General features: G+C 36.9%; 1 protein-coding gene across 3 annotated transcripts in view; it reads left to right on the forward strand.

Annotated features, from left to right (window-relative positions):
* Positions 1-20,982, forward strand: part of CLCN5 (chloride voltage-gated channel 5) — a 191,197-nt gene that overhangs the window by 138,425 nt on the left and 31,790 nt on the right. For 2 of the 3 annotated variants that reach the window (XM_020284855.2, XM_020284857.2), the window contains one exon: positions 19,047-19,198. In XM_020284855.2, coding sequence (XP_020140444.1) covers positions 19,047-19,198 — 152 coding nt within the window. Of the gene's footprint in view, positions 1-13,601; positions 16,982-19,046; positions 19,199-20,982 lie in introns of those variants that run through there. The other variant, XM_012756949.3, reaches the window with a different exon arrangement.

The raw sequence follows: 20,982 nt of genomic DNA on the forward strand, positions 1-20,982 counted from the left end.
ATCTTTTCTTATTTATTTATCAGAGCTCTTCATGTATTATTATTATTCCTCTGTCTGACATAAGTTGAAGATATTTTTTTTTCTATTTCTGGTTTGTCTTTTTTAACTTTGATTTTTTAAAATCTACAAATATTTTACATTTTTATATAGCCAGATATATCGCCCTTTTCCCTTATGACTTCCAAGTTTCTTGTTGTACTTACAAAGGACTCCATCACTTTAAGATTAAATTTGTATAATTACTTTAAAACTACTATCTGCTTCTTTAACTGACTAGGATTGCCATTCTCTAAGTCAAGTCAGAGGACATGGAATTACTATTAGGATTCATAATTTAGCAAATTCATATTAAGGGTACATGACACTGTAGACACTTTGCTAGGTTCTGGGAGTTAGCAAAGCTTTGCGACACCTTCCCTACCTTCATAAAGTTGATTCTAGCTAGGTAAATGGCCATATAAGTACTTAAGATAGTAGCTACCTCTTAGAGTTTTTTTCAGGATTAAATGAGATAATACATGTACATATAAAGTACTTATATTAATAACGGTACCTGGCAGAGTTAAGTGCTCAATAAAATGTTAGATATAAGTACTATTATATTACTACTGCTATAACCCTGTATTATTAATATAACTGCTATAGCTCTTATAGGAACTCAGCAGAGGAAGCATTGTGTGTGTGTGTGTGTGTGTGTGTGTGTGTGTGTGTGTCAAGGATTGGAGAAGATTTCACAGAAAAGGTGTATTGTAGCAAGGTCTTGAACGATTAGTTATTTGCCAATAAGGAGAGCATTTCAGGCAGAAAGCAAGGTTTTACAGAGATATCAATAGGCATAATATGCACAGGTATATGAAGGCATAAAATAAGTCCAAATAGGTAAGTTGGGGCCTAGAATGTCATGCTAAGAAGTTTGAATTAAGCCTATTGTCACTGTGAGAACAAAGCTCCTTCATCCATTAATTTAACAAATAGGTTTTGAGCACTGGGGCTATGAACTAGCACTATTGTAGGGACTGGGGATACAGTGGTAGAATTAAGACAAACATTGACCCAGAACTTAGATATTGTTGGGGAAGACAATAAATGAATACATAGGCAGATTACCTAGTTATTTACCCATTCTAATAAGTACTAGGATCACTGGCTCTGGTAGAGTGAAGGAATCCATAGCTTAAATTAGCCTTTTGGCTAAACCAGAGTGATTAGTTATCATCATTGCTTCTAATAGAAAATAGTCTCATACCATCTGTAACTTCAGAGTACTTTTTATATGTTCATGTTACTCAGTAGATGATTGGATTAAGTGACTATCCAATATTCCCATTTCATAGACTAGAAAACTGAGGCAGAACAAGATTTTTGAGATTGTCTATGATGACAGAATGTGTTTTCACATGAGTATTCCTTCACCACTTTTCTCTAGCCTTTACAGAAGAATTACTGCTTGTGGTTTTCAAGGTCTGATCACAAAATAATGAAGTTGCTTTCCATGAGCCATAAATGAAAATCAGTCCACTTACTACACTTATATACTACATTATAGTAGTGATAATTTTCTTGCTTTGGTTTCTAATTGTACTTACTTTATTTAATGTTTTCACTTGGGATTTCCTAATAAAGACAACAACAACAGAAAAAAAGGTCACAAAATCCTTGATATTTGGTGGTGAAACTGTGCATAAAATACTACATTTTGTACCAAGCACAATAGCACGTACTAAAAAGATTAGTTAGAAGGGGCTTGGATGGCAGTGAAAGTGGTTTTTTTTTTCCAGATCGCTAGAGGGCTTGATTTATGAGGAATGAATAACTAAATTATGCATAGCATGGTTAAATGCATCTGAGGTAGTGTTATAGCAGTCTGTAAATTAGAAGAAACATAAACATGGTGATCTGAGAGAAGGGAGGGAGGAAAATAGGAAAAGGATTTGAGTAACAGGAAAACATTCAGAGCATGCATTGCTGACCATGAAGTCCAGGCTGCAGAGGCAGGCAAGTGAGAACAGACTACGAGAACAGCTCTGAATGTTTTGCTGTTTGCTTCCTTGTCTTTCTACCTAGTGTCCCTTGCTCCTCCCTGTCAAATGAGGAGACATTTTTTGGCAGAGAGAGCAACACAGATAAAGGCATAGTAGCATGAGAGAGCCTTTTATGTTCAAGAAGCAGAGTTTGCCTGTCTGAGGCCTAAAGCTTCTGGGATGGGGATGGTGGTAGCAGTTGGAGCAGGAGGGAGGATAGCAGGGGATAGGGTGGGAGGAGATTTAGTTAGAAATCTAGGTGGGGTCCAGATTGTGTATGCTTTTGGACCTAGTCTCGTAACCACAGCACCATCAAATGATTTAAAAGCACAGGAATGATATGATCAGATTTGAGTTTTAGAGAATTTTTGGCAGTGTGGAAGGTAGATTGAGGAGAAATGTAGGTTGGACACTGGAAAACCAGTGAAACTGGTTTTTTGGGTTTTTTTAAATCTAGACAAACAATCAAAAGGCCTGAATAAAGACAGAGGAAATGGAGAAGAAGGATAAGTTCTGGAGAAATTTCAGAGGGGGCATTGATAGGACCAATTAGATATGGGGAATAAAATAGAAAAGAGAGATGACTTCAAAGCCTAAGCATATTATGGTGTAGGCTGTGTTTCCCCATACCACCTGCTAAGTCTCAACCTAATTTCTTCCTAGAGAAGAAAAAAATCTTAATAGTCAAATGTGGTAGAATGAAAAGGATGACAGTACTTGAAATCCACCAAGTAAATTGTGAAACAGTGTTTGTTTTGCCCACTGTAAACAAAGTCATAGTTTTCCTCCATAGAGAAACTGAAAACGAAGGAGAATATCTTGGGCTCCAGCTCACGGAGAAATCTACCATCATCACCTCAGTTAGGCTTTTCCCAAGCTATCTGACTAGAGAAACTGTGTGGATTGTGTGGGGAGGAAAAGCTATTTTGGATTCTATCATTCTCATAATATTCTAACTTCCCTGAACACTTAGCCTGGGAGAATGGCAATCATTGCTGCTTTTTGAACTTGAAAAAAAAAAAAAGTAGCCATATCAAAAGCTCTGTGGGGCCATAAACCACACTAGTATTATATGTTGAATCTTTAAAATGAGACCTATGGTGATGTCCACGGGCTCTAAAGGCTTCCTTTAGGTAACTTAATAAGAAAATGGTCAGATTTTAAAATAGATATCCTCTAATCTTTCCACCATTTATTTTTATTTTTTATTAGCTAAAGTATATACTTTAGTCAGAAGTGTTTACCTAAATGTCTCATCGAGTACACCACATTACATGTATTCATCATGTCTCCTTAGGCTACTCTTGGCTGTGACATTTGCTCAGACTTTCCTTGTTTTTGATGACCTTAACAGTTTTGAAGAGTACTGGTCAGGTATTTTGTAGAATGTCTCTCAACTGGGATTTGTCTGATGTTTTTCTTGTGATTAGACTGGAATTTTGGGTTTTGGAGAGGAAGACCACAGAGGTAAAGTGTCCTTCTCATCATGTCTTATCAAGGTTGTATATACTATCAACATGACTTACCACCATTGATGTTGATCTTAATCACCTGGGTAAGGTAGTGCTGGTCAGGGTTTTCCACTGTAAAGATACTCTTTTTTTCCCCCTTCTTTCCATACTGTATGCTTTGGAATGAAGTCACTATGTACAGCCCACATTTAAGGACTAGGGAGTGACGTTCCACCTCCTCAAGGGTGAAGTATCTACAGAAATTATTTGTAATTATTCTACATGGGAGAATTGTCTTTTCTCTCCCGTTTATTTATTCAATAATTTATTTATATCATTATGGACTCATTTATTTTATACTTTGGGTTATAATCCATTATTGCTTTATTTCATTGCTCAAATTGTTCTAGCTTTGGCCGTTGGAAGCTCTTTCAATTGGCTTCATTTCCCTTTGACAAGTCCCTATCATTGTGGATTTTTCTTTTGAGTACTTCCTTATTTTTTTTGGCACTATAGTATGCTCCAGGCTCATGAGATATATTTCCTGCCTCAGTACTAGAATAAGCCATTTTTCCAAGGAGCCCTGGTTCCTGTTGTTGGTATTAGAAACCACGATATAGGTACTTATTATGCTAATTTCTACTGGGCCCTTGTTACTTCTAGGCCCTATCAGCCAAAGGAGTAAGGAAATATGTGTATGTATACTGACTCATACATATAGACACATATATGCATACACATCTATAAATATATCTATATGTAACCACTGGTATCTACATTAAGCAAAACATGAGATCATACTGATATCTCTAATTCTAATTCATTACCATATTGATCATTCTAGCTTCCTCCCTTTGCTTGTCTGTAATCTCCCATCATCCACCATCTACTATCCATTACATAACTGTTCACTTCCAGTATGCAGTCATGTACTGTATAGTGATGTGTTGGTCAACTATGGGTTGCATATATGACAGTGGTCTCATAATATCATAATACTATATTGTTACCATAACTTTTCTACATACACAAATACTTAGCATTGTGTTACAATTGTCTATAGTGCTTAGTATGGTAACATGCTGTACAAGTTTGTAGCCTAGGAGAAATAGGCCATACCAGATAGCCTAGGTGTATAGGAGGCTATACTATCCAGGTTTGTATAAGTACACTCTATGGTGTTCACAGGATGACAAAATCACCTAACAGCACATTTCTCAGAATATTTCTGCATCATTAAGCTATACACAACTGTATTTGTATAGTGGTTTCAGAATTGTTAACCTGTATTCTCCATGACAGGCAACTTTATCAATGAGAGTGCAGTGTTTATGCATTATTCCTTTTACTTTTAGTCTTACAGATTCCATTCATTTCCACAGTTACTTGGATCAGCATCTTTTCCCCTTATCCCCTTCAGTGAAGCTATTTCATAAATTTGTGATACAGTTAAATTATTTTGTCACATTCTGCATTCCATCCTGGGATCTTCAGTCTCCCAAATTATTTTTTTTAAATTTGTGTACATTAAGTTTCACTCAGTGCTGTGAAGTTGTATGGGTTTTGGTAAAATGTATCCACTATTACAGTATCTTGCAGAATAGTTTCACTGCCATAACAAACTCTCTGTGCTTTACCTATTCACCCCCCCCTCCTCTCTGAGCACCTGGCAACCACATTTTTTATTGGTCCCATAAATTTGCCCTTTCCAGAATGTCACATAAATGGAATCATACAGAATGCAACCTTTTCAGGCTAGCTTCCTTCACTTAGCAATATGCATTTAAGATTCATTGTGCCTTTGTTTGGGTTGATTGCTATTTCCTTTTTATTGCTGAATAGTATTCCATTGTCTGGATGTACCACTGTTTGTTTATCCATTCACCTACTGAAGGGCATCTTGGTTGCTTTCTCTTTTGGGCAATCATGAATGAAGCTGGTATAAACATCTGTGTGAAGGTTTTTGTGTGGACATAAGTTTTCAAATCAAGTGTGTAATTGCTGGATCATATGGTAAGATTATGTTTAGTTTTGTAAGAAAGTCCCAGATTCTCTTCCAAAGTGGCTGTACCATTTTGCATTCCTATCAGCTATGAATGAGAGTTCCTGTTACTTTGCATCCTTTGTATTGTCAATATTTTGGATTTTAGCCATTCTAATAGGTATGTAATGGTATCTCATTATTTTGATTTGCATTTCTCTAATGACAAATGATGTTGAGCATCTTTTCATAGGCTTTTTGCCATATGTATATCTTCTCTGGTGAATTTCAGGTTTTTTGTCCATTTTTAAATTGGATTGTTTTCTCTTGTCGAGTTTGAGGGTTCTTTGTATTTTAGATAATAGTCCTTTATCAGATATGTGTTTTGCAAATGTTTCATCCCAGTCTGTGGCTTGTCCTTTCATTCTCCTTACAGTGGCTTTTGCAAAACAGAAATTTTTAGTTTTAATGAAGTCTAACTTAGCAATTTTTTCTTTCCTGGATCTAAAAAGTCATCACCAAATCCAAAATCATACAGATTTTCTCCTATGTTATCTTCTAGAAGTTTAATAGTTTTGTATTTTACATTTAGGTCAATGATCCATTTTGGGTTAATTTTTGTGAAAAGTATAAGGTCTTTGTCTATATTCTCTTTTTTACTTATGTATGCTCAGTCATTGCAGCACTGGTTGTTGAAATCACTGTCCTTTCTCCACTGAATTGCCATTGTACCTTCATCAAACACTATTTGACTATATTTATGTGGGTCTATTTCTGGGCTCTCTTGTTTGTCCCCTTGATCTATGCATCTTTTCTTTTGACAGTATCATGCTGTATTGATTATTATAGATTTATAGTAAATCTTGAAATAGGGTAGTATGAATCTTCCAACTTTGTTCATTTTCAGTATTGTGTTGGCTATTCTAGATGTTTTGTTTTCCCACAGAAGCTTTAAAGTCGGTTTATTGTAGTCACAAAATAACTTACATGGGTTTTCATTGAGTTTGTGTTGAATCTATAGATGAAGTTGGGAAGAAATGACATCTTAACAGTATTGAGTTTTTCATTCCATGAACATAGAATATTTATCTAGATCTTCTTTGATTTACTTCATCAGTATTTTGTAGTTTTCTGCATATAGATCCTGTGTATATTTTCTTAGATTTATACCTAAGTGTTTAATTTGGGGATGGGCTATTGTAAATGGTATTATTTTTTATCATTTGCAATTCTAGTTCATTGCTGGTATACAAAAAGCAACTGACTTTTGTATCTTGACCTTATATCCTGCAGTGTGACTATATTCTATTATTTTCAGGAGGTTGGGTTTTTTCCTCCCTTTAGCATTTCTTTAGGATTCTTTGAGATTTTCTACATAGACAGTTGTGTCACCTGTGAATAAAGACAGTTTTATTTCTGCCTTTTCAAACCGTGTACCTTTTATTTCCTTTTCTGTCCTAATTAACTAGCTAAGTTGTTGAATAGATGACTTGGAAGAGAAGACATTCTTGTCTTGTTCCTGATCTGAGGGGAGAAGAGTCCAGTTTCTCACCATTAAGTTTTATGTTAACTGCAGGGTCTTTTGTAGATGTTCTTTATTAAGTTGAGGAAATTACCCTTTATTCCTAGTTTGCTGAGAGTTTTAATCATGAATGGATGTTGAATTATGTCAAATGCTTTTGTGGTGTCAGTTGATATGATCATATGATTTTATTATTTAGTCTGTTGATATGGTAAATTACATTGATTTTTGGAATGCTGAACCAGCTTTGCATACCTAAAATAAATTCCACTTGGTTGGGGTGTATAATTCTTTTTATACATTGTTGGGTTTAATTTACTAATATTTTTGAGAACTTTTACATCTGTGTTCATGAGAGATACTGGTCTATAGTTTTTTTTTTGTAATGTCTTTATTAGGTTTTCATATGGGATGATGTTGGCCTCATAGAGTAAGTTAGGAGATGTCTCCTCTGCTATTATTTCCTGGAAGAGATTATGAAAAATTGGTACTATTTCTTCCTTAAGTATTTGGTAGAACTTACTAGTGAAATCATCTGGGTCTGGTGCTTTCTATTGGGGGAGGTTATTAATTTTTGATCTAATAATAAACATAAGGCTAGTTAGAATTTCTGTTTCTCCTGAGTAAGTTTTGGTAGTTTGGTGTCTTTCAAATAATTGGTCCGTTTGACCTAAGTTAACAAATTTGTGTGTGTAGAGTTGTTCATAGTATTTTTTATTATCCTTTTAATGTCTTAGGGATCAGTAGTGATGACTTCTCTTTCATTTCTGATATTGGTAATTTGTGTCTTCTTTCTTTTTTTTCTTGGTTAGCCCGGATAGCAGTTTATCAATTTTCTTGATGTTTTCAAAGAACCTGCTTTTGGTTTTGTTAATTTTTTCTCTGTTTTCCTGTGCTAAATTTCATTGATTTATTTTTTTCTGAAGACAGAGTCTTATTCTCTTGCCCAGGCTAGAGTACAGTGGAGTTAGCTTACCTCACAGCAATCTCAAACTCCTGGGCTCAAGTGATCCTTCTGCCCCAGCCTCCCAAGTAGCTGGGACTACAGGCATGTGCCACCATGCCCGGATAATTTTTTCTATATATTTTAGTTGGCCAATTAATTTCTTTCTATTTTTAGTAAAGACAGGGTCTTACTCTTGCTCAGGCTGGTTTTGAACTCCTGACCTCGAGCGATCCGCCCGCCTCGGCCTCCCAGAGTGCTAGGATTACAGGCGTGAGCCACCGTACCTGGCCCAATTTTATTGATTTTTTGCTCTGATTTTTTTGTTTTGTTTCGTTTTGTTTTCTTCTGCTTGCTTTAGGCATACATTGTTCTCTTTTTCCGCTAATTTCCTAAGATGGAAGCTTAAGTTATTGGTTTTAGATCTTCTTTTGTAATATATGCATCTAATTCTATAAATTTCTCTCTAAGCACTGTTTCGTTTTGTTTTCTTCTGCTTGCTTTAAGCGTACATTGTTCTCTTTTTCCCCTAATTTCCTAAGGTGGAAGCTTAAGTTATTGGTTTTAGATCTTCTTTTGTAATATATGCATCTAATTCTATAAATTTCGCTCGAAGCACTGCTTTTACTGCATCCCACAATTTTTGATATGTTGTATTCTCATCTTCCTCAAAATATTTTTAAATTGTCTTGAGACTTTTTTGACCCATGGGTTATTTGGAGGTGTTGTTTAATTTTCAGGTATTTGGGTGGATTTTCCAGCTGTTTTTCTGTTATTTGTTTCTAGTTTAATTCCATTGTGTTAGGATTGATGGCAAACTGAGTAAGAGTTGGGCTGTATTTAGTGTTTGGTATAACTAGGTGCCGGAGGGTTCAAATTTCTATAGTGTCCTTGTTTTCCTCTCCTCTTTTGATTTTGAGTTTGCCTAAAGACAACTCTAGAGATTCTGTGTCTTGCAACTCTTTCCATTGTAATGCACTATTATTATACTGGTGCCTTGTGTTGTGGTGGTAAAGTATGGAGGAGGAGGTAATTTTATAATCTTCTGATTAAATCTCAGTATTTTATTGGAACTGTGTTTTGTGACTGCAGAGTTTTTCTCCAATAGTACAGCTTTTTGTCCTCCCTTGTCTCTACTCCCTTGACTGCAGCATTCTCAATGTGTTTCCTTGAATCCCTGACCTCTGTTGAGTGTTTCTCTCCCTGTAGGTCAGATAAGAAGGCTAGAGGGGGTTGGAGTGGGAAGAATGCTTTTTCCCCAACTGGGAGGAGGCTCAGGGCAGGTATTTTCCCCTGGAGCATAGGCCTTTGTTATGGAGAAATCTCTGGTCAAATTTCATAGTGATTGCTCTTTTCCTTGCCTGGTCAGAGTTGGGAGGAATTGTTTCTTGGATCTTCGCTGTAAGGACGTGGTGGTGTTCCTGGAGGTAGAGCTTGAGCCTTGGTGTGGGAGCTCCCACTAAGACTGTGGTACCCAGGAGTTTCTCATTCTCATACTAATCCACACTCAGCCTTCAGGAATTTTTCCAAGTTGCCTATTAAGTGTTCTTACCAGTTAATGGTTCCAGCCATCTCTACTCCAGGTAAGCAGATCTCAGCTTTGTTTCTTTGGATAAGTTTGTCTCCTGAGATTTTGGGGTAGCAGTTTCTTCTGCAACCTCATTTCTCCAATGGGTTCAAGAAAGATCATTGATTTTTCAGTTTGTCTAAACTTTTCCTGTAAGGATGAAAGTAGTAACTTCTAAGGTCTTTACTTGCAGGAGCTGAATCCGGAGGCTCCCCATTTATTTTTCATTTAATGAAACCACTTTGGTCCCTTCTTGAAGGAAATGTATTTTAGAGGCCCTTTGTTTATACTGTAATTCCTGAGTGGATTGCTTTGTTCCACTTTATGACATGTGGTAGAGAAAAGAGTTGCTGTAATGCCTCGGGAGGTGTGTACTGTGCATTTCTGGGGTCTGGGGCTACCGGGTACTCCAGAGATGCTGTAGCCATATGGGTAAAATTCTACATAGTTACCCATAGTAGTGTTGGGTCTCAGTGGGATACTAGTTTGTCCTATACTTCACTGGTGAGCTGAATCTTACTTATATTTTTTGAGGATTGGTAGCACCATTTTATGATCTTGTCAGAAGAGTATTCTCAGATAACTACGCAATCAAAATACCATTTGGAATTCCTCAAGGATAAGGTCCTCTCAGAAGTCATTCAATACAATATATGAGTGACCAAACAAAATATCATTGCTAAAATGATAGAGTATGAAGTTGGAAGGGACCTTAAAATCATACTTGCTAATATCCCCTCCTTTTGTAGATGGTGAACCTGTAAACCCACAGAGATTAAGGCAGTTGCCCAAGGTGACACAACTAATGAGTTGTAGAGCTGGGATTAGAATCTGTGTCTTCTTACTGCTGGACTGTAGGTTCAATCACAAAGACTTTTTTCCTATTGACTTTTATTTAAAAACTGAGTAAGCCACCTTTCTCTCAGGGCTTCTCTACCTAGTGTTCACCAGAAACTATCACTTGCTTTGTCCATAAATATCCCAGTGATCTGACTCCCAGAATAGAGGTCTGCTCTTTGTAGTATGCTGTCTCTACTCTTTCAGCTGCATTGCTTTTATTTTTATTTTCAAAATCACTTATATAGCACATAAATACACCTCACTATAAAAGATTCAAACAGTATACCCATCTGTAAAATGTGAAAGTCCCCCCTGTTCTTCCCACTTAAGAGACAACCACCAAAAAGACTTCAATATGATCCTTCCAGTTCTTTCTCTATCTAGTCACACACAGAGACACACACTTGAAAAAAAAATTCTACTTATTATTTTTTGACTTGATTTTTCATATAATATGTCTGGGAGATTTTTCTATTTTACTACACATCAGTCTACTTCCTTCCTTTTACTATTCCCCTATTACTGAGCACTATCATTGTTTCCAGGTTTGCTACTACAGACAGTGCTACAATGAATAACATAGGTACATTGGTGTACACAATTGCAACTGTTTCTTTAAGGGATTCCCAGGGGAGATATGCTTTTTTTTTTTTTTTTTTTAACTCATTTTTCTGTCCATGACATTGCACTATTCCTATGAATCCAAGAAGAATTTCCTGATTGGTATTTCCTGTCTCAAAATTTTTCCCCACCAAAGAAGAACTGCTAGTTTCTTGTCCCCAACTTCTTTTTGGAGATTAATAGAGAGAAACCAATGTAGACTTCATATAAAAGAACTGGAGAATTACTGCTTCTAAAACAATAATTATAAATTATTAGGCAGGATCATGCTACCCAAAGGATTTTCCAACACTGTGGTTATGTAATGTGCATTTTAGGGTAGTGTCTCACTACCTATTGTATTCTCCACTCTCTTGTCAGTCCCATAAGTGTGTACACTTGAGAAGAAAGGAATGAAGAGCCGATAAGGGAGTAAAGGGCTGTTTGCTTTATATGGACAGCCCTCTCAGCAACTTTATCAAAACTAGCCCCTTTACTTCTAGTTCTATATTGCTTTCTGTGGCATTCTAGTCTAGTGAGAACCATAGTTACCAAGCAAAAATCCTCATGTGCTGTTTCTGCTAACTGGTAATTCTGGCAATTAGCTACCTGGCTCCACTCATGATGAAAGTGGGTTGGCTTGGGAACTTCCAGATTAGAGCAGATGCTGGGAGTAGGATACAGATGCATAAAAGAGATACACCCCCCCCCAAAATATCTACAACCCAGTGGGTATAGAGCTATAGCCAATGGGAAAAAAGGAGTCATAAAGTAGTGTCAGAATCTTGATCTATGCTTGTCTCTAAAGTTCTGCCTATCCCCTTCTACCATGCCATACCTTACTGTATTCTTCTCATAACTCTCAAACTTCATTTCAATAGATTTGTTGTGGTTTTTACAGTTCCATTACCCACATCCCTCACTACCCCTTTTATTGTCCAGCTCTCAGCAGAGTTGGGATATAGTTTCTTCTTTGTTGTCCTTCCTGCATCTTAGATAATTTCAAGTTTTAACTTGCTCTGAGCAGGAACCAAAGCAGTGGATCCCTAAATGAAATGAGTGCAGGGGTGAGATTCAAAACAACACAGGTGCTTATCAGTCAGATTGGATGTCAGACTTAGCACTAAGGCAGTGTCCTAGAGCCTCCTGGTGTTCCAGCTGCTGGATCATGGGAAAGTTCAGGAGTTTCTAAGGGCTGATGGGAGGCAAGGAGGAGGAGAGTCCTCAGAAAAAAGTAGTTATTTATCTATAGCTACTGAGATATTTCAGTATTTAACAACCAGTATGACTTATAGATGTGTATCAACAGAATAGTCACCCTGAATAGATATTCCAGGGGTCAAACTAAGATAGCATATTAAAGCATAACATGGTCCAGTGATGCTCTACAGGACTTAGATGGGAGACTACTCCAACAACATTTGCTTTTTGGCCAATGGGTTTGGGTAAGTGGAAAAGCAAAGTAGAAGCAAAATGGAAGCACAAGTTCCTAGATAGAAAGGTCCTACAAACATTGCCTAATTATTAGGGCTTCAACTGTAATGTATTTTCAGACACAGACATGTAGGTGAAATGAAATGTGAAAGAGTTTATGATTTATTAGAAGATCTAGAATGGATAAACCAGTACAAGAAGGGAAGGGGCGGTGCAGTTATGGAAGTGAAAAATGACATGTAATAGGCTCTCAGTAGTTGCTGTTGAATAGAGGTAAGGTTTAAATTACTACAGGATGAGTATCTGCTGATATGTGCTAGGCATAGTGTTAAATGTTTTGTAGATGTGGTTCCAGCCTTGCAAAAATATAATATATCCCTATAAAACTGAAATATTTTTCAAGGGATGATTTTCAAGTCCTGTGATACATACTAATGGCTCTGCCCCATTTCTTTGAGCGTTTATTTATTTCTTTAGGCTGTTGCCAATTATGGAGCCCTCATGCAGCTGTGATATTACTAAAGCAGTACTTCAAGGTCTATGCTTTAGGTTTCTTTCTATCCTTTTCCCCCTTGTGTTTTTGTTAGTGATTAACTAGTTCACTTAATCAGTTACTGTTCAGCCCCCTAGGTAAATTTCTAATGGCATATTAGTTAGGGATTGAAATAAACATTCTCAAATCTGAATTTTTTTCTTGTATTTTAAAGGATTTTCTAGTTTTAAGCATCCTGTGATTTCTTTTAGGAAAAAAATTAGAAAGTAGTTTCCATAATGGGAACTAGGTTAAATGCATTCATTTGTACGCCTTCTTATTTAAGCAGTGTGTTTCTAAAGACCCGTTGTTAAGTCTTAGACCTAAGTATAATGTAAGGAAAGCTGTTTTTTTTTTTTTTTTGAGACAGAGTCTCGCTTTGTTGCCCAGGCTAGAGTGAGTGCCGTGGCATCAGCCTAGCTCACAGCAACCTCAATCTCCTGGGCTCAAGCGATCCTCCTGCCTCAGCCTCCCGAGTAGCTGGGACTACAGGCATGTGCCACCATGCCCGGCTAATTTTTTTTGTATATATAAATTAGTTGGCCAATTAATTTCTTTCTATTTTTTTTTATAGTAGAGACGGGGTCTCGCTCAGGCTGGTTTTGAACTCCTGACCTTGAGCAATCCGCCCGCCTCAGCCTCCCAGAGTGCTAGGATTACAGGCGTGAGCCACCGCGCCCGGCAGGAAAGCTGTTTTAATGTTGACTTTTTTCTCTGACTAGTTTACTGTGTGTTTTTCCTGGACTCAGGCAATGTAAATTAGCCTTTTGGGGGCTTTTTCTTCTGTCCTTCAAGTCGAGATCTAATTGTACTTTAACTTGAATAATTTTCCTATTAGAGCATTCAATTATTTTATGTATAATATTCACTAGGCCATCAAAACTTACTTGAGATAAGTTTAACTTTTTTTTCTTATAGAGGCAAAAATCTGGACTCACTTAAGTACTCCAATCTGACATTTAGTTTAATTTTACTCTACCTTTCTCGACAGTGTGTTTGTTTACACACCAGAAGCTTAATTATTATTATTTTTTTGAAACAGAGACTCTATCTGTCACCCCAGCTAGAGTACAGTGGTGTCACCATATTAATAGCTCACTGCAAACTCAAACTCCTAGATTTAAGTGATTCTCCTGCCTTGGCCTCCCGAGTAGCTGGAACTACAGGCACATGCTACTGTGCCCGGCTAATTTTTTTTTTTTTTTTTGTAGAGATGGGGTCTTGCTCTTGGTCAGGCTGGTTTCAAACTCCTGACCTCAAGCGATCAGCCTCCAAGAGTGCTACGATTACAGGCATGAGCCAATGTGCTCAGCCCAGAAGCTTAACTCTTAATATACTAGTTTTTGAAAAACCTTTTGCATTTTGTTACTTTGTGCCTCATCAGTTGGCCCTGAAGGGGCACATAATCTCTGCTGCCATTCTTGACAACTAAATTTTATGAATTTGCTTTTTTTTTCTGCTAAATTTAAAAAAATGCTAAGAAAAGAAACCAACTGGATGTGGAATATGACCAACACCTTAAGCTATTTACCATCAGGTCAGCTATAGATACATTGGTGAAAGAGTACAATTTAATCCCTCTCATTGAAATAGTAGCAATGTCATTGTCATCATTATTATTACACATTTTTAAATGTTTTGGTTTTTTTTCTAAAAATTAAGATGAATAGTTTTAAATTTGTGGTCCACACTTGTGCCAAATACCCATTAAGGGGTCTTCATGTGCTAAAAGTTTTCAAAACATTGCTGTAGGAGTCACTGACCTTTTAGAAATTGGTAATGATCTGGTCAGATCTGTGTCAGGAAGATAACTCTGCTATCCCAAAATATTAATTGTAATATTATTGCATTTTCGTCATGGATGCATTAAAAATTGCTAAGGATTTCTCTGTCTTATTTTCATAATAGTATCAGTTGACCTGCACTGGGCAGTCTGCATAATGAACACATGCTAGTGATTACAAATTTGGCAGAGAAGGGAATGGAGGATATAAAAGAATAAGAGAAATATAGCATGTCAACCTCTGAGTCCCAGTGCCTCATTTCTTAATCTCATTTTAGTATGGGGACTACATCATAGCTACCAGCCCTTTGGTTCTCAAAGGAAGTAACTTTACATGGAATTTTAAAAAGGTCCTTCCTCTAGGAGTGCTGATAGAGCATTTGAAAAACACATGAACTTTTATTAAAAGTTAATATCATAGCAACAGCTATGCAATCCATAGAACTATACAGTTTTTAAGTACCAAAAAAGACAGTATTTTCGGTAAATTGACTGCTAAATACTGTAGCTGCTAAAGTGTGAGATAATATAATAAGATAATGTAAGTCATATTGGATGCCAAAAGTGTATTCTGTAGTGGTCTTCAGATACAACAGGTAAAATCATGTTTTTTAATAAAGAACAATTTTAAAGGAGGCTTAAGAGGTTGGGCATGTTACCCTCTTTGAATAAAAGTTTAAAAAGTTTAAGTAGTTTAAAAAGTTAATTAGTTTAAAAAGTTTAAAAAGTTCTAAAAGTTTAATTACATAAGACAATCATATTTGGGCCACAAATGCTTTTTGCTTTTTACAGCATTGTAGCTCATTGCCACTTAATACTATCAGTTGCCACTTGCTTTAATTCTCCTCATTAATGCTAGATTAGTTCATCAAGAGAGTGGGATATTATAACAATTGACTGAAAGCATATAAGTTTCATGCATTGCCTTACATTTCATAAGGTTTCATTGTATTAACATTTCAGGATGCATCAAATCTTAAGAATTGATGAGAGTTCATCAATTTCATCAATGTTCATCAACATTTCAAAGCCCTATATTTAGAATCTGATTATTAGAGCACACTGTGACTGGGTTAATGTTTAACAGTGGCTGTCCTGGAGATTCATTTAGGGATTTGGGAGAGCAATTTTATTCTTCCTTACTGGACTGGCCTTATTGCACAATTAATTAAGACCTGCTTAAAAATAGCCTTTGGAATAGAGCTGAAGCTAAGAAAGCCTTTAAAACAATGGAAACATCATAGTGAATTTATTGTCAGGGCTGAAATAGCTGCTTCCACCCAGATTAGATTTATGGGTATCAGAGTTGATGTTGCTTTCTGGGTAGAGCACTACTGTAAGAAACAGCTCATTTTCTTGACTGTAGTATGGATTTTCAAAGTGACTGGATTTTTAAAGAACTGACCTTATATAGTAGGTTCATATGCAGTTCATTTTTTCATTTAATCTCTAATTATAATATGTACACAGAGAAAGAGACATAAAACATATGCATACCATTTAAAAATAATAATAAAGTGAACACTTAGGTAATCACCTCCAAGATCAAGAAAAATGACCAGCATTCCAGAAGCCCCACCCTTGCCATGTATTCCTCCAGATGGCAGCCCTCTCCTCTGGGTAGCTCCTGTCTTTACTTTTGCCATTTTCTTGCTTATCTTTTTAATGTAATCACTTGCATTTGTATCCTAAAATGATATAATTTAGGCTTGTCTGTTTTTGAATTTACAGGAATACAATTGTTAATGTTATGTGCTCCTTTGTGTCTGGTATGTTTCATTCAGCATTAAGTTTGTGAGATTTTACCCACAGTATTGCTCTCCAGAGTGTTTTTTTAAAAGCCTTTTCTATATTTGCCTCTCTCCCTTTTTTTACTTAGGACCCCTGTCACTCTAAGTGCTTTTGGATATTTCTACTTAATCTCGTTGGACTTTCTGCTAAATGAGGTCTGAAAACTAAGACTTGTCTCGGCCGCAGTTTTCTGAGCTGACCTGGCTGCCCCCAGTTTGATGGCATTTGTTTAGATGAGACTACATCTTTAAGGCTTCTGTGCCCAGTTAAAAATCTTCCTTTCTCCAAGGCTGGTCCAAGGGTCTGGTCATGTGATTCTAACAGTGACATCACATTCTGACTGCCTGGGAACACTGGTGGTTCTTTAGGTGGCGTTTGTTGCTGTGAAAGGCAGAGAATGCAGCAAGTGCCCTTCTAAGCACTTCAGAGTTAAAGCTCCTCAACCTAAATGACCAAATGCAGGCTGCCAAGGTTATTTCTTCCTTGAGACAGAAAAAAAGAAAACTGTTATTGAAGGTAAGCAGACTTGAGCCTGACCAAGGACGCATGCCCCCCCCCCCCCCTGGAGAATTGCAAGCAGTCTGTTGTAGGATTCTAATCACTGCCTGCTCTTTGAGAGTGGTCTGACAATCGCGTTTCGGGACAACAAAGGAGGATGATGCAGTGCTCATGTTACCTAGTGATGTAATAGGATTCTTTCTTTCCTGCTAGGGAGCTGTTGCAGATCTTCGTTTTGCCTTAATATCCTTAAAGTTGGGGGCCTTATTTGATACATCATAGTGTAACATTAGATAGCTATTGGATGCTTTTTAAAATCAATTTCACAAAATCCTTTTTCTTCCTCCTGAAACGAGAACTCTTAAACCAGAGTAAATTCAATTGAAGTAGTAACCTGCCTTAAAAAGTAAATTTCTGGTTGTTTGGTGTCCTGTGTTCATGTCAGCATTTGACTTGAGAATTGAAACAGCTTGCCTCCCCGCCCCCAACACACATACTTTATTCTCTTTCTGCCCTCATTTCCTACTGGGCTTTTCCTCTCTAAGCTCTCAAGCAACATACCAGCTTTCATCTTTATCAGTATGGCACTGACATGATTGGAAATGCTGGGCTGGTGATTCAGCAGGCATCCATTTTATATCCAGGTACGAATGAAGATATGGAAAGGACTTTGGTTTGGGGTTTTAAGATTAACTTGTTCACCTTCTCTACTCCTCCCCCAACCCCACCCTCCAGATGATTTGGACTCTTCAGAGCTTTTCCTTTCAAATGTGCACATTACTAGTGAAAGGTGTGCTGACTTAGGTATTCAGAAGACTTACAGTTGGTAAACCAGGTACAGCTCCTTCAAATTTGCCCCAGGAGAATGCTAAAGTTTGTCTGTTAGGAGTTTACAGTGAAGATGGGAATACAGAAGGGAGAAGAGGGAGTCAGCTCAGGCCCACTTGAGCCTTCTCCGCAGAAGGATTCATTACCAAAGAGTCTGGATGAAGCCTTGTCCTTGCCAAGGTTGGTGCTGCAAATGTGAGCTTTGGCTGGGTGAATTAAATGAAGGCATTATTCTGTATTTTCCTCAGTGTACATTTGCATAAATTTCTCAATACTGTTTTACATTCTGTATTTAATAGCAAAATATTGTTCTATCAGATGACATTGCAGGAATATTTTGATCAAGTTTGTTAAGCCTTGCGTGAGTACAACTTGTGAGTTTAAAATTTTCTCCCTTATCCCCGCCATTCATCAAATAAATTTTGGTTCAGCTGATGTTTATTAAGTTTTGAAAATGTGCTAGACACTGTGGAGAAGGCAATGATTTAATCAGATGTAGGGTTGCCAGAAAAAAGCTTCTGGTCTAGAAAGGAAGATAAAACATATGCATAAGTAGTGGTAATAGAAGTGTCAAAAGCAAAGCAGGTAAAGAGTATAAGTGGGCAAATGGATATGTTCATTCTAGATGATGTTTCATCACCAAGCCATGCACTGTTCTTTAAGTCTCTACCTGTAAATCTTAGACTGTTCCGACATACTTAGAAAGAGTTTCTACAAGCCCATTACATCAGGGATCAAGTCTTAGACCTATTGAAGGGGAATTTGTACTTTCCTGCCAGCTTAACTCTTGAAGAAGCTGACAGGCTTTCAGGCAAAAGCCACCTCACAGGATTGAATTACTGCCTTATAAATGTAAAATGATTCTTGATGTGATGTGTCTGCAAAGACCTTTGACTCTTTTGTCTCCCTTCTATAAACTGAAATACTTAAGCTGTTCCAAGCTCCTTCCTATCTTTGATATCATAAATTCTTTTCTGTTGCACATCAACTCATGTCATTTCTCTTGGTACTGTCACTGCCATCTGTCCCTTTCTATTCACACTACCTTTAGCCACTCATAATTTTGTGCCTAGACCACAGAAACCTGTGACTGTGATGTATGTTCCCACCCAGTGATTATGTTGCTTTATCAGTACACTCTAACTACAGTCATCTGATAGTTTAAGGCCTCACCTTTTGGAACTTAGAAAGGAGGTATTAAAAATGTTAATAGTGTCCATCTTAAGTACTAATGTCTGTTTCTGATTCAATACAGAGGGCAAGTCATACAATGGTGGAGGAATAGGTTCTTCATATAGAATCATGGACTTCTTGGAGGAGCCAATTCCTGGTGTAGGGACCTATGATGATTTCAATACAATTGATTGGGTGAGAGAGAAGTCTCGAGACCGGGATAGGCACCGAGAGGTAAGACAAAAGATGATACTTGGATAAGTGTTAAGAAATGCGAGGGGAAGAAATTAAAGATATATATTCTTTCTGTTATTTCCTTCAGCCCTGGATGTGGATGGATCTGTTTTCTGTTAGCAACGTAGAGTTTCATTTTTTTAATTTATTTTATTTTTAAAGACATCTTGCATATGATTTTTATGCTATAATTTTTTAAATAAAATTATATTTAATGATGATTTTTCTTCCTGTAGTAAATAGTTGAAAAAGATCTTTATAGCCCTGAAATATGTATATAAATGCCTCTGGAGAGAAGTTAAAACAAACTTGGAGGAGGGTGGCAAGATAAATGTCAAAGATCTTCCTTTCCCATCTCATCTCCCCTTTATGGTTTTTCCCTTGATACAGGATTTTAAAAACTAAGAAAAGTACATGGGGCTCCCTTTAAAGGAATAAAAGAAAAATTCTCAGAGCTGTAGTGTTTACTGAAGCATGCAGGATAAAATCCTTGTGATTATAGCTCTTGTACAACCATAAAACCAAAGTAAACATGTGCATTCTTCTCCAATAAAACCACAAGACCAATCAAATTTAAGGATGTTAATTTAACATGATAGGTAATAGAGGGTACTTATGGCTATGGTACAAATTCTTTTGAATTTGGCAAGAGAATTTTCTCACTTTTCTCTTTTCAAAGTACTGTGAAAACTTCTCAGAGCAGTCTGCCAAGGTCAGTTACCTTTAACTTGTTGTGAATCATTTAAATTAGGGAATCACAATTTCTAGTTTGTGTGAGGACCACATGGAAACATTATTAAAAGGGTAAGTGTCCAGCTCCTGAGAGTCACAGTAGGTAGTCCTCTGGTGAGTCACTTTTTCAACCCACAAGTAGGTATTAGTATTTTTTCTTACTGTTTGCTTGGACTCCAAATTTAAAATGTAACTTTTAAGCTGACCCCATTCTCTCCCAGCTTTGTGATTTCTTCTTCTCAGAGCCAAGCAAATCTCCTCAGCAGTCAGGTGGAGATTGCTTTTCATTCTTAAGCCTTTCCCAGCTCTTGACTGGTTTTCTCATGACCACCTGAACCCAGGAGTCAAGTTCTCCTGGGTACAGGTTTTGGGAAATTCCTTCTTAATCCTTGGATTTGTAGTGATCCCAGTGAGTTTTGTTTTTTTGGTTTTTTTAAAGCACAACTTGGAAGGTGATCTCTAGAAAGCATTCTGTTTTTCATAAGATTTCTCCCATTTGGGAACACACCCATATACTCCTTCTATCATAACAATTAATCAGGCAGGCATTTAAATTTCTACTGTCTGTAATTCAGAGTTCAGTTTGTCATCAGTTGCATAGTCAACATGTTGTTCAAATTATGAGAGTTGCACTCTTTTTGTGCCCTTCATTTGGCTCTCACTTTGCTGCAACAGTGGGTCTGGTTGTCATCTGTGGCGTATGTACCATGCTCTGTAAACCTGTATCTTGCTCTTGCCCTATAATCCTACCTTTCTCTCCTCAATAAACCTCATTTTCATGCTTGACTAAAAAAAAGAAATATATATGAAAGTCACCTATAATATGACAGGGGCACATTTCTCTTTATATTAATGTTGCATCTGAGACAAATGGTGCCACTCAATAATCTAAAACCAATTAAAATGTGTCTATCAAATAGTCCAAGGGGGATTTTTTAAGTATTAACTGTTCTTTATCAGAAAGGAAACAATGTTACAGGGAAAAATGTAACATCATCCATTTTCAGCCCAGAAATTGAAAACTTAGGGTCATAGGTCAAAATGAATTTTAA

Source organism: Microcebus murinus, chromosome X (assembly GCF_040939455.1).
Source record: "Microcebus murinus isolate Inina chromosome X, M.murinus_Inina_mat1.0, whole genome shotgun sequence".
Lineage (NCBI taxonomy): Eukaryota > Metazoa > Chordata > Mammalia > Primates > Cheirogaleidae > Microcebus > Microcebus murinus.